The 13,161-nt window shown below is 43.8% G+C and overlaps 1 protein-coding gene across 1 annotated transcript in view; it reads left to right on the top strand.

Moving 5' to 3' along the window:
• Positions 1–13,161, top strand: part of STAT3 (signal transducer and activator of transcription 3) — a 159,868-nt gene that overhangs the window by 139,194 nt on the left and 7,513 nt on the right. The window contains 1 exon segment of the mRNA XM_030221968.1: positions 4,162–4,374. Within this exon segment, the coding sequence (XP_030077828.1) occupies positions 4,162–4,374 (213 nt within the window).

Here is a 13,161-nt window from a genome sequence, read left to right as displayed (position 1 = left end):
CCTTCAACCCGAAAAAGCGGAGGAATTCCATAAACTTCACAGAAAACTGACTGCCTTTGATGTCTCTTCGTGTATTTCCACATTAGCAGTGGCAATGCGATGCCTCTCCTGGCTTAGGGTCTCCAACCTGAAATCTGCTGTCCAGGACTGTCTAGCACATGTCCCTTGTCAGGGAGAAAGCTTGCTTGCTTGCTTATTTATTTATTTGTTTGTTTGTTTGTTTGTTTGCTGCATTTGTACCCCACATTTTCCCACCTATTTGCAGGCTCAATGTAACTTACACTATGTTGCAAAAGGTATAATCATAAGGAGACAAGGTCAAGGAGGTGGCTGACCTAATTAAAAAAACATACAGATACTATTTAAGACACTAAGCCACAAACTTCTGCTACTTCTTCTTCCAGAAGATTTTCAGTAGGATATAGGCACTCGAATTACTTCATGTCTAAGCATCGTTACACTCCTCCACTTCAAAAGACTATACCCAGCGCATCTCATCCAAGTCAGCAACAGAGTCAGAAAACCCAGATACCATCTCAGTCTAATCAACAACCTAATTTTTGACTCCCTCCTAGAGAGCATTGGCACAGTACAGTTGTCCGTGCCAACCGACCTGCCTGTTGGAGGGAGACTTACCCTCTTCCAACAGAGGTGGCATCTCATAACCTCCAACCATTGGGTGTTATACACCATTCGGAATGGCTACACACTGTGCATTGGCAATGACCTCCTGACCATCCACCAAGAGTCTCGTTTCAACTCCCTCCAAATAAAACTACTTCAAGAATAGTTCTCGGCCTTCTTCCGGCAGAATGCAATAAAAACAATTCCACCGCTGGACAGGGATACAGGTCTATTCCAGATATTTTCTCATACTACTACTACTATTTAGCATTTATATAGTGCTACAAGGCGTACGCAGCGCTGCACAAACATAGAAGAAAGACAGTCCCTGCTCAAAGAGCTTACAATCTAATAGACAAAAAATAAAGTAATCAAATCAATTAATGTGTACAGGAAGGAGGAGAGGAGAGTAGGTGGAGGCGAGTGGTTACAAGTCAAAAGCAATGTTAAAGAGGTGGGCTTTCAGTCTAGATTTAAAGGTAGCCAAGGATGGGGCAAGACGTAGGGGCTCAGGATGTTTTTCCAGGCGTAGGGTGCAGCGAGACAGAAGGCACGAAGTCTGGAGTTGGCAGTAGTGGAGAAGGGATGGGGGGAGTACATCCAATTCTCGATCTATAAGACTTAAACAAATTTCTACCCAAAGAAAAATTTCACATGGTATCCCTGGGATCACTGCTTCCGATGATACAACTTGACAATTGGCTTTGCTCTCTAGATCTTAGAGGCATACACACACATACCTAATCTTCATGCACACAGAAAGTTCCTCCATTTTTGTTGTGGAACTTTGCACTATCAATACAAGGTCTTACCATTTGGCTTGGCCTCAGCTCCTCGAGTCTTCACAAAGTGTCTGATAGAAGCTGCAACACTTCACAAATGGAGCATACATTTCTTCCCCTATGACTGTTTAATCAAGGCAACCTCCTGAAAATTGGTAAGCACCTCCATTCACTCCACCATACTGCTCCTAAAACTCCTTGGATTTGTGGTCGATTACCCCAAATCAAATTTCAAACTAATTCAGACCTTAGAGTTCATAGGAGCTCTTCTCGATACTACTCGGGGCACAGCCTTCCATCCTCAGCCATGGGCAAACAGCATACTTACATCTCACCACTCAGGTGTTCAACTCCACCCAAATATCTGCAAATGTTAGTGCTTAAAGTGGAAGAGATTTTCTCTCTAGTATGCAGCCAAGAGCACTCGAGCCTACTACAAGCGCTCTATCTACCCTTACGGAGTACCTCCTCCACTTCCCGGATTCTGGCCTCAAAACTAACTTTTTGAGTGCTATCAGTGCTTTTCATTCTAAAGTTGGTAATAAACCAGTTTCAGTTCATCCCTTAATAGTTAGATTTGTGAAAGGTTTGTTTTGTACCAAAACCTCCTATCAATTCGGCTCCAGTGGCATGGGATATGAATGTCATCTTAACAGCTCTCATGAAACCTGAATGTAACTCACCTTGAGCTACTACTGAAAAAGGTGTTAGCAAAATCCAAATAAATAAATTAAATTAATTTGAACCGCTTCGTCGTTCTCTTAAATTCTTCACATTTTAAGGTAGTGTTGTTAATAGCTTTTACTTCTGCCAGAAGAGTTGGTGAGTTTCAAGCCCTTGTGGCAGACCCTCCTTGTACCAGGTTCTTCCACAACAAGGTTGCACTCCAAACCCACCCCAAATTCCTTCCTAAAGTGGTATCAGAGTTCCATCTCAATCCATTCCACTACCTGTCGTTTTCTCTAAGCCACGCTGTAATCCTGGAGAAGCAGTACTGCAAGCATGCTGTAGTATACTATCTGGAACATACGAAACCTCATTGGAAATCCTCCCAGCTTTTTGTGTCCTTCGACCCTAACAGATTAGAGAGCGCCATCACCAAACATACAATCTCAACTTGCCTTGCTGTGTATCTTCTACACGTATGCTCAGGCTGGGCTGACCCTTGATGGCTAAGGCTAAGTCACTGCTCATAATGTGAGAGCCATGGCAACTTCAGTAGCCCATTTCTGCTTTGCCTCCATTGATGACATTTGCAAGGCGACTATGTGGTCTTCTGTCCACACCTTCATTGCTCACTACTATCTGGAGCAACATTCCAGGTGGGATAGCATGTTTGGACAAGCATTCCTGCAAAATCTTTTTACTATTTTAAAGCCCACTCTACCCTCCTGCCTTTTTGTTTCCACCAAGCTCACGATCTTTTTAATTGCAGAAAATGATTTATATTGTGAGCCTGGTAGCTAGTGAGTCCCACATGTGAGAATAATGCCTGTTAGTCCTCAGAGAAAACTAAGTTACTTACCTGTAGCAAGTGTTTTCTGATGACAGCAGGCATATATTCTCACATCCCTTCTGGGCCACCGGAGGGGGGGGGGGGGGGCAAAATTCACCAGGACTGGCCTCCAAGGGGAAGCCCGGGCCCGACACCGGCAAGCTGCTTCTTGCTGCCTACTTCCGGGTCTGTTCTCCCCTTCTTCTGCGTGCCGCCCAGGACCCAGATGATTGCATTAGTGCGATATTGCGTTAATGCAAGCATCTGGGTCCTGACTCCCGGCACAGACAGGAGCAGGCACACAGGAAGCGGCTTGCCAGTGCCGGGCTCGGGTCACCCCTTGGAGGCAAAATCAGAAAAGTAAGGGGGTGGGAGTGGTGGTGTGAGTGGGGGGTGTGGCTTGCGGGCCCAGCTATGTCTCTTGACAGCCCTCCTGCCTCCCCTGGGAGTTGTCATCTTAGCTTTTAGTACTGTACTGCTGGTCCTGTGCTTGAGCATTGAGCAGGAAGACACCCATGCTTGCGCAGTGGGGGTACTGCCTCAGATTTAAAGTGACAATGCACTTGTTAGTGTCGGGCTCCATGGATGATGACACCCCCACATATGAGACTATATGCTTGCTGTCCTGTGAGAACACCTGCTACAGGTAAGTAACTTACCTTTACTTGCAATTTAGCATAGCAGTTAGAGCACCGAGATGTGGACATGTGTTCTCCCATTCACCACTGGCACTGAGATCTTGAAGGTGATTTAACCTCCCTGTGCTGAAGCAGATTCTAAAGCCTAGTAAACTGTGTTTTGGTGACCTGTGAAAGGATTTTTTTTTAAAGCTGGAATTGATACACTGCGTAGTGCAGGGGTGGGCAACCATGGTCCTTGAGGGCCAAAACCCAGGTAGATTTTCAAGATTTACACATTGAATATGCATGAGATCTATTTGCTTACAGAGGAAGAAGTACATATAAATCAAGTGATATATATTCATTGTGGAAATCTTGAAAACCTGACTGGGTTGTGGCCCTCAGACTGTGGTTGCCCACCTTTGGTTTTCAAGGGCTGCTAGCAGTAATACATGTGCCTCATCTTGATGAAAGGTGGGAGCTTGTGAGTACTTTGTAGTATAATAGATAACGCCATAGCTGTTTCCATTAGGGGCATACTCTTGGGGAGAGGCTTAAAGAATGCCATTTAAATGTTGTTGTATTCTGTTCTGTTTAAACATTGTATAATAAATAAATTTGTTTTCTTGATGCATAACAGGAAAAACACAAATCCAGTCTGTGGAACCATACACCAAACAGCAGCTCAACAGCATGTCTTTTGCAGAAATTATCATGGGATATAAAATCATGGATGCCACAAATATTCTGGTATCACCCCTTGTCTATTTATACCCTGACATTCCCAAAGAGGATGCCTTTGGGAAATACTGCCGTCCAGAGAGCCAGGAACATCCTGAACCCTCAGACTCAGGTAGTCGTTGATTTTCTGTGTTATCTTCAGTTTTGCAAGGAGGTAAATTCTTGGGGTTCTGAATGGTAATAGCACTGAATAAAGAAGCAGGAGGGATATAGAGAAACTAGAGAAAGCACATGCCATTTACTGGAGCTCGTAGCTAATCCAATAGCTATCCTGAAACTGACAAAAACTGTATCCTAATATCCTTATGGAGTAAGCAGTTAAGTAGGCAGTCAGTTTACTCAGAGGTGTGGGTAGATCTGGTTCAGTGGGTATGAGCAGTTGCATGTCATCAGCATAGATGTAAAATGTTGTGTCCATTGACCGAAGTAGCGCAGCCAGAGGCTTGAGGTAGATATTAAATAAAATGGGAAACAATATGGATCCCTGTTGCTGAACAGAACTGATTGTTGTCTATGGCTGTGTGTCTGTGACCTACAACCAGTTATTTATTTATTGCATTTGTATCCCACATTTTCCCATCTATTTGCAAGCTCAATGTGGCTTACATAGTTATTCCAGTATATCAGGTACAGTTAGTATTGTGCAGAGATTAATTAAAGGAAGAAAGAAGAAGGAAGGGATTTATTAGGGTAATTATAGAAGGTGGGCTTTCATAACTGGGTTGGTGAAGTGGATTAGTGAGGCTATTATGTTCTAGTACATATTGTGTTTATTTATTTATTGCATTTGTATCCCACATTTTCCCACCTCTTTGCAGGCTCAATGTGGTTTACAATATATCATGAGTAGTGGAATTATATAAGAAAATAGGCATTTAGTATTACAGAAGGATCTTGGGTAACATGATAGTAGTATAACAAGCGGATATTATAAGACAGTTCTGGATGTATGTGGAGGAGTTCACGTTTGTTGGTCTTTGTGGTATACCTTGTTAAAGAGACGGGTCTTCAATAGTTTGCGGAAGTTAGTTCATAAATCGTTTTTAAGTTGCGCAGCAGCACGTGCCAGAATTGTGTGCTCAGGTATGAAAAGGTTGACGCATGCGTTAATTTGTATTTTAGACCTTTGCAGGTGAGATGATTTTTTTGCATTCCTGGGTGGTAAGTCTATCAGGTCTGACGTGTAGGCTGGGGCATCTCCGTGAATGATTTTGTGAACTAGGGAGCATATTTTGAACGTGATGCGTTTTTTAAGTGGGAGCCAGTGTAGCTTTTCTCTTAGGGGCTTAGCACTTTCATATTTTGTTTTACCGAATGAGTCTGGCTGCAGAGTTCTGGGTTGTCTGAAGTTTCTTGATTATTTGTTCTTTGCAGCCAGCGTATAGTGCGTTGCAGTAGTCTAGATGACTGAGTACCATTGATTGTACCAGGTTACGGAAGACGGTCCTTGGGAAGAAAGGTCTTACTCTTTTTAATTTCCACATTGAGTGGAACATCTTCTTGGTTGTGTTTTTCGCATGGTTCTCAAGTGTTAGGTGTCGATCAATGGTAACTCCAAGAATTTTTAGGGTGTCCGAGATTGGGAGATTCAGTTTTGGTGTGTTAATGGTGTTGTCATTGCAAGTAGTATACCATTCCATACATTGTATTGTTCGAATATTTTTACTGCTGTAATTGTCTATTGCTCATGTTTGATCTATTCTTACTGTACACCGCCTTGAGTGAATTCCTTCAAAAAGGTGGTAAATAAATCCTAATAAATAAACCAGCAGTTCAGGAGAAATTGGCTGACGTTCCTTGCTGAGGTGCCAATCTGTTTGGAGGCCAGGTAGAAGAGGTCGCAGACCTCTTAAAACATACTGATAACATTCAAACCCTATCTCAGCAACCTCCAGCTGCAGCCTCTTCTATGAGGTTTTTGAGTGAGCATAGGAGGTGATCCTACTACTCTCAAAGGTGTAGGTTTCTGCCCCCCTTCTCGTTCTGCCCAGAAACCCCAAGCTTAGCATTCTCAGCCTCTCCAGTCCCACCCTCAGAAGCCCCAGCCACTCCCCAGTCGAAGCAAGGGATGAGTTTTTGACTAGCTCCAGGAGAGCTTAGCTACACTCAAAGTAATTGTCCTGGATGGTTTACCAGTAGGAGGGAGGCTTAATTTTTACCAACACAGGTGGCTCTTTATAACCTCTGACCGGTGGGTTTTTCAAATAGTCTGTCTCGGGTATGCACTGCATTGGCATCAAAGACCACCAAATTGCCCACTGAATGCATCTTTCATGAGCTCTCAGTACAAGCAAGTACTTGTAGAGGAAATCTCCGTCCTTCTATAGACCAGTGCGGTCGAATCCATACCACCAAGGGAAGAAGGGAAAGTGATTCTATTCCAGATACTTCCTTGTCCCAAACGATGGGGGATTTTGTCCCATCTTAGACCTAAGGGCCCTGAACAAATGCCTGGTCAGAGACGATGTCCTTGGGCACCCTTCTCCCCATGATTCAGGAAAATGATTAGCTGTTCTCTCTGGACTTAAAGGGTGCCTATACCTGCATTTCAGTGCTTCCCAGTCACAGGAGGTATCTCAGATTCCAGATATGGAAACACCACTACCAGTCCCCACATTCTGCCATTTGGCCTCGTGTCAGCTCCCGGTGTATTCACTAAGTGTCTAGCAGTAGTTGTGGCATATTTGCACAGTCTGGGAGTATGTGTTTCCCTATGTGGGCAATTGGCTGGTCAAGAGCACATCGCAGGAGGGGGCATTAGAGTCCAATGCACTTAAGTATTTGGGTGTTGGAACTACCAGGGTTTGTGATAAACTACCCCAAGTCCCACCTTCTGGTTCAGCAATTGGAGTACATAGGAGCCCTGCTAGATACATTGCAAGCTTGGGCTTTTCTTCCACAAACGAGAGCAGAGACCTTATCAATATTTGCCTCACAAGCTTTTCTTCCAAAAATGAGAGCAGAGAGCTTTTCAACACTCACCTCACAAGTCCAAAACAGCAAGCAGGTCACAGCTTGACAGATGTTGAGATTGATGGGCCTCATGACTTAAACAGTGCATGTCACGCACTTGGCACATCTCCATTTGAGAGAGGCCCAGTAGACCTCTCAGTGGTCTCAGGCAGCTACAAATGTAGTGGATGTAATCCAGATTCTTCCAGAGTTGACTCATACTCTTCTCTGGTGAACAACTGAAACAAATTTGACTATGAGACTAACAGAAGCTGTATCTAACCTGGGATGAGAAGTTCATGTGGATGGGCTTCACATCCAGGGAACTTTATCTGCTCAGGAAACAGTCTCCATATCAGCCTGCTCGAGCTGAGGGCCATGTAGAATGCTCTAAAGGCTTTCAGAGATCAGTTACAGAACCCAAATTATTCTCATTCAAATGGATATTTAGGTTGCAGTGTTCTACGTGAACAAGCAGAGGGTACTGGATCCTACCCCTTGTGTGAGAAAGCAGTGAGAATGTGGTAGTTGTCCCTCCTTCATGGAATGGTCCTCTTGAGTCACATACCTACTAGGAAAGGAGAACTGCCTGGCAGACTGAGCAGGGCTTTGCAACCACATGTAGTGGTCTCTCAACATGGATGTAGCCAGCAAGATCTTTGAGAGTGGGGCATACCCTCGGTAGATATTTTTGTCACTCATCTGAACAAGAAAGTCCACAAGTTCAGTTCCAGACTCAGGTCACAAAGCAGACTAGTGTCTTCCTAGGGGAAGGGAAATTCTGTATGTGTATCCTCCAATACCTTTCTCATAGAGAAGACTGCTAAAACTCCAACAAGACTATTGATCAATGATCCTAATTTCACATTTCTGGCCCAAGACAGATCTGGTTTCCCCTTCTGGAGTTGTCCTCCAAAGATCCGTGAACGTCGGAATATTTTCCGACCCTCATCACGTAGAACCTCCTGTCTCTGGCCCTTGGATGTTCAGAGTATAGAATTTCAATCCTTAGATTTGCCAGAGAGAGTCTCCTGTATCTTGCTGGCTTCCAAGAAAGATTCCACTAAGAGGTGTTATCTCCTTTAAGTGGAGGAGGTTTACTGTCTGGTGTGAGGGCAAGGCTTTAGATCCCCTCACCTGCCCAACACAGAAACTGCTTGAATACCTCCTGCAACTTCACCTCTGAGTCTGGTTTGAAAACCAACTCTGTAAGAGTTCATCTAAGTGTAATTAGTGCTTATCACCATGTAGGAGATGAGCTCATCTCTTACAGCCTGTAGTTCGCTTCATGCAAGGTTTGTTGTTAACAAAGCCCTTGTCAAACCTCTGTGTTATGAGATCTCAATGTTGTCCTCACCCAGCTGATGAAAGCTCCTTTTGAGCTGCTTGATTCCTTTCATCTGAAGTATTTGACCTGGGAAGTTGTATTTTTGGTGGTGGTCACTTCAACTTGCAGAGTCAGTGAGCTACTGATCCACCTTACACTAAGTTTCACCACAATAGAGTAGTTCGCTGCACATATCCTAACTTCCTGTCTGAGTTCCAGCTTAATCAGTCAATCATCCTACTAACATTTTTCCCAAAAACCATATGCCCATCTTGGCGAGAATGTACTGCATACCTTGGATTGCAAGCGAGTCTTAGCCTTCTATCTGGAGCAGACTAAAGCCAATAAACAATACACCCAGCTTTTTGTTTCTTTTGACCGAAACCGGATGAGGGTAGCCATCACCAAATGTATAATTTAATTGGCTAGCAGACTGCATCTCCTTTACTTATGCCCAGGCTCTAGGAATGTTATGTCAGAATCTGGAGAATGAACCCATCAACATTTAGGGCAACAATTTTCGAACTTGGTATTTATGCAATAAGAAATATATATAGTGTGTGTGTGTGTGTGTTTTAATAAATCATCTTTATTAAGTTTTAATGAAAAATACAAGTACAAAAGGTATCAAAACGTGAAAAGAAAAAAAATAAGAAGAAATCCCCTCCTTCCCTCCCCTCCTCCAATTGCAGTATACCCTGAGACCCAATGCACTGTCAAGCTCTGTAACATCAAAGAAATCATGAAAAGAAAGTGGTGCCCAGCTCCCATGCATTAGCATTGAAGTGCATTTAAAAGTCCACTGTGTAATCTGGTTTTCAGAGAGTCCATAAATGGAGTACACACTTTGATAAAGAAGTTAATCTTTTTGTGATTGATGCCCAAGACCGATAAATGTTCCATATAGTAAAGAATGCATTTGATTTCAACAAAACGGACAATGTTGGAGGCTCAAGATAAATCCATTGCAACAAAACACGTTTTGCCATCAAACATGATTTCCTCACAAATAGTACTTGTTCCTCACTGGGCAGCTCCAGGTCATCATCCAGATCTAGTAGGCACAATTTTGAGGATTTGGGTATAGCACATTGAAGAAGTCTCTCAAGATTAATCCAGAGTGTCTCCCAGAATTGGGAAGTCTTTGAATAAGACCACCAACAATGAATATAAGTACCTTCTTGAGCGGATCTAGTTGGCCAAATTTTGTGGACATGACTAGGGTTCATATACAGTTGATGCAAAACCTTTTACTGTGTTTCCTGGAAGGAGATAAACTGTCAGTTCCAGTGCTCCAGAGACGACTCCTCTAAATTCGCTAAGAGTGTACTCATCCTCCAAATCATGTACCCAGTGTTGGATGGTTCAAGCAAAAGGGTTGGCAATACGTTTCGCCATATATGCTGAATCATACACTCCAATGAGGCCCTTTTCCACTGCATCTTGAAGCCAAAATTATATAGTGTGGTTTTAAAGTGTACAATGCAATAGACAGGAAGCCATTCAGTTTCACCCCTGCACAACCACACTAAATGCCACAATATATCAGCTACCCATTTCCCCTCCAGCTCAGTATATTTTTAAATTGTGAAAACAATTTTGCACATTTGTCCACACGCATGCATGCACGTGCAAACAGCACCAGCACTGCCCTTTCTTGTGACAAGCCAGCTTTCTTCCTCCGTTGGCCACTTTGAGCATTTTATTGCAAGTGGTACATGCTCCAAGCCTTCACAGAACACCAACTCACCAAACACTTGCACAGCCTTTTCAGTTTGGGCAAAACTTTCAGTTGACATCCAAAGCACAAAGATTGCACATGACAATTCTCATTCAATATATCCACTGTTCAGCTGCAAACTAACACACTACTACCCAATGTCAGGTAGCATTGATACAAAGGTGCTTCCACCTTCAGGATTTATTGTTGGTTATTGCAGGGGCTTGAACCATTCAGCTTGTCTACAAAATCTTCCCCTCCTCCTTGGAATTGAACAGTACCGTTTGTCCGCCGTGCTGCACCTGTAATGTAGCCAGAAAGAGCAATCTGAATTTCAGGCATTTCCAATGCAGGTCCATCTCCCACTGTTGTAATGTCACTTGGCCAGAGTAGTCATTGAAGTATAATGGACACTGCCCTTTGATTGGCATATGGTACCCACTCCTTGTCTAACCAGCTCACATACTTGGGCTATTGCTGCTCTGGGTCAATGATCCCCCTTCTCTACAAGGGCCAATCTGGTGTGCATGTTCACAGCAATAAGTGGGGCTGTTTGTGTGCAGGCCCAACCACTCCAGTAACCAGACAGCAAATTGTTTCTGTGATTTTGGTTTTCTGCAGTGTCTGTCTCTCTCTTTTATTTATTTTTCCAAAGCTCCTATCTTCTGCATCACTTCTCAGCTGTCTTCTTCTGGTACCAAGACTCGTTATTTGACCTCCATCAGGCACTGAGCATGTGACTCAAATCTTCCTTCAATTTCTACCATAGTAGAACAGAGCTTATTAAGTTTATCTTCCAAGGCAGCCAAAACAATGCGGGAAATCTCATGCACCCACTCCTCAGCAAGTGCGGAGACCACCAGGGCTCCCTCTGCTGCCGTTTTGCAGTCTAGCTGTTCTTCGTGCGGCCACATCTTTGAGCTTTACCTATCTTCTTGGGGCACCACACCCTTGTTGCTGCACCTTTCAGACCAGGAGGTAATAGCGGATTTCTGGGGTATTCTGTAGGAGCTATACTCCTCGTATCTCTATTCAGAAACTCAGCATCATGTGTCCACCCCCCTTATAAATTTGATATGTACTACAATAGAGAACCAATGTATAAGAGTCCCTTCTTTTTAGACAAGCATCTTGACCAGTTTTTAATTGTAGATCTGAACTTCTTTATACTTGCTTGGAGGAATTCAGACCAGTTATCTTTGATTAGCTTCTTATGTAAAGTACACCTTGGTCGTTAACAGCAAAGACATTGCATTTTGTTAGCTTTCCAAAGGAAAGAAAATGTAGGAAATCGCCTGTCTATGCATGTACAGTGGTGGAAATAAGTATTTGATCCCTTGCTGATTTTGTAAGTTTGCCCACTGACAAAGACATGAGCAGCCCATAATTGAAGGGTAGGTTATTGGTAACAGTGAGAGATAGCACATCACAAATTAAATCCGGAAAATCACATTGTGGAAAGTATATGAATTTATTTGCATTCTGCAGAGGGAAATAAGTATTTAATCCCTCTGGCAAACAAGACCTAATACTTGGTGGCAAAACCCTTGTTGGCAAGCACAGCGGTCAGACGTCTTCTGTAGTTGATGATGAGGTTTGCACACATGTCAGGAGGAATTTTGGTCCACTCCTCTTTGCAGATCATCTCTAAATCATTAAGAGTTCTGGGCTGTCGCTTGGCAACTCGCAGCTTCAGCTCCCTCCATAAGTTTTCAATGGGATTAAGGTCTGGTGACTGGCTAGGCCACTCCATGACCCTAATGTGCTTCTTCCTGAGCCACTCCTTTGTTGCCTTGGCTGTATGTTTTGGGTCATTGTCGTGCTGGAAGACCCAGCCACGACCCATTTTTAAGGCCCTGGCGGAGGGAAGGAGGTTGTCACTCAGAATTGTACGGTACATGGCCCCATCCATTCTCCCATTGATGCGGTGAAGTAGTCCTGTGCCCTTAGCAGAGAAACACCCCCAAAACATAACATTTCCACCTCCATGCTTGACAGTGGGGACGGTGTTCTTTGGGTCATAGGCAGCATTTCTCTTCCTCCAAACACGGCGAGTTGAGTTCATGCCAAAGAGCTCAATTTTTGTCTCATCTGACCACAGCACCTTCTCCCAATCACTCTCGGCATCATCCAGGTGTTCACTGGCAAACTTCAGACGGGCCGTCACATGTGCCTTCCGGAGCAGGGGGACCTTGCGGGCACTGCAGGATTGCAATCCGTTATGTCGTAATGTGTTACCAATGGTTTTCGTGGTGACAGTGGTCCCAGCTGCCTTGAGATCATTGACAAGTTCCCCCCTTGTAGTTGTAGGCTGATTTCTAACCTTCCTCATGATCAAGGATACCCCACGAGGTGAGATTTTGCGTGGAGCCCCAGATCTTTGTCGATTGACAGTCATTTTGTACTTCTTCCATTTTCTTACTATGGCACCAACAGTTGTCTCCTTCTCGCCCAGCGTCTTACTGATGGTTTTGTAGCCCATTCCAGCCTTGTGCAGGTGTATGATCTTGTCCCTGACATCCTTAGACAGCTCCTTGCTCTTGGCCATTTTGTAGAGGTTAGAGTCTGACTGATTCACTGAGTCTGTGGACAGGTGTCTTTCATACAGGTGACCATTGCCGACAGCTGTCTGTCATGCAGGTAACGAGTTGATTTGGAGCATCTACCTGGTCTGTAGGGGCCAGATCTCTTACTGGTTGGTGGGGGATCAAATACTTATTTCCCTCTGCAGAATGCAAATAAATTCATATACTTTCCACAATGTGATTTTCCGGATTTAATTTGTGATGTGCTATCTCTCACTGTTACCAATAACCTACCCTTCAATTATGGGCTGCTCATGTCTTTGTCAGTGGGCAAACTTACAAAATCAGCAAGGGATCAAATACTTATTTCCACCA

The sequence above is a fragment of the Microcaecilia unicolor genome, chromosome 12 (genome assembly GCF_901765095.1).
Source record: "Microcaecilia unicolor chromosome 12, aMicUni1.1, whole genome shotgun sequence".
In the NCBI taxonomy this organism is placed as follows: Eukaryota; Metazoa; Chordata; class Amphibia; order Gymnophiona; family Siphonopidae; genus Microcaecilia; species Microcaecilia unicolor.
The sequence above is the reverse complement of the archived record's forward strand: the minus strand, read 5'-3'. Positions and strand labels throughout refer to the sequence as shown.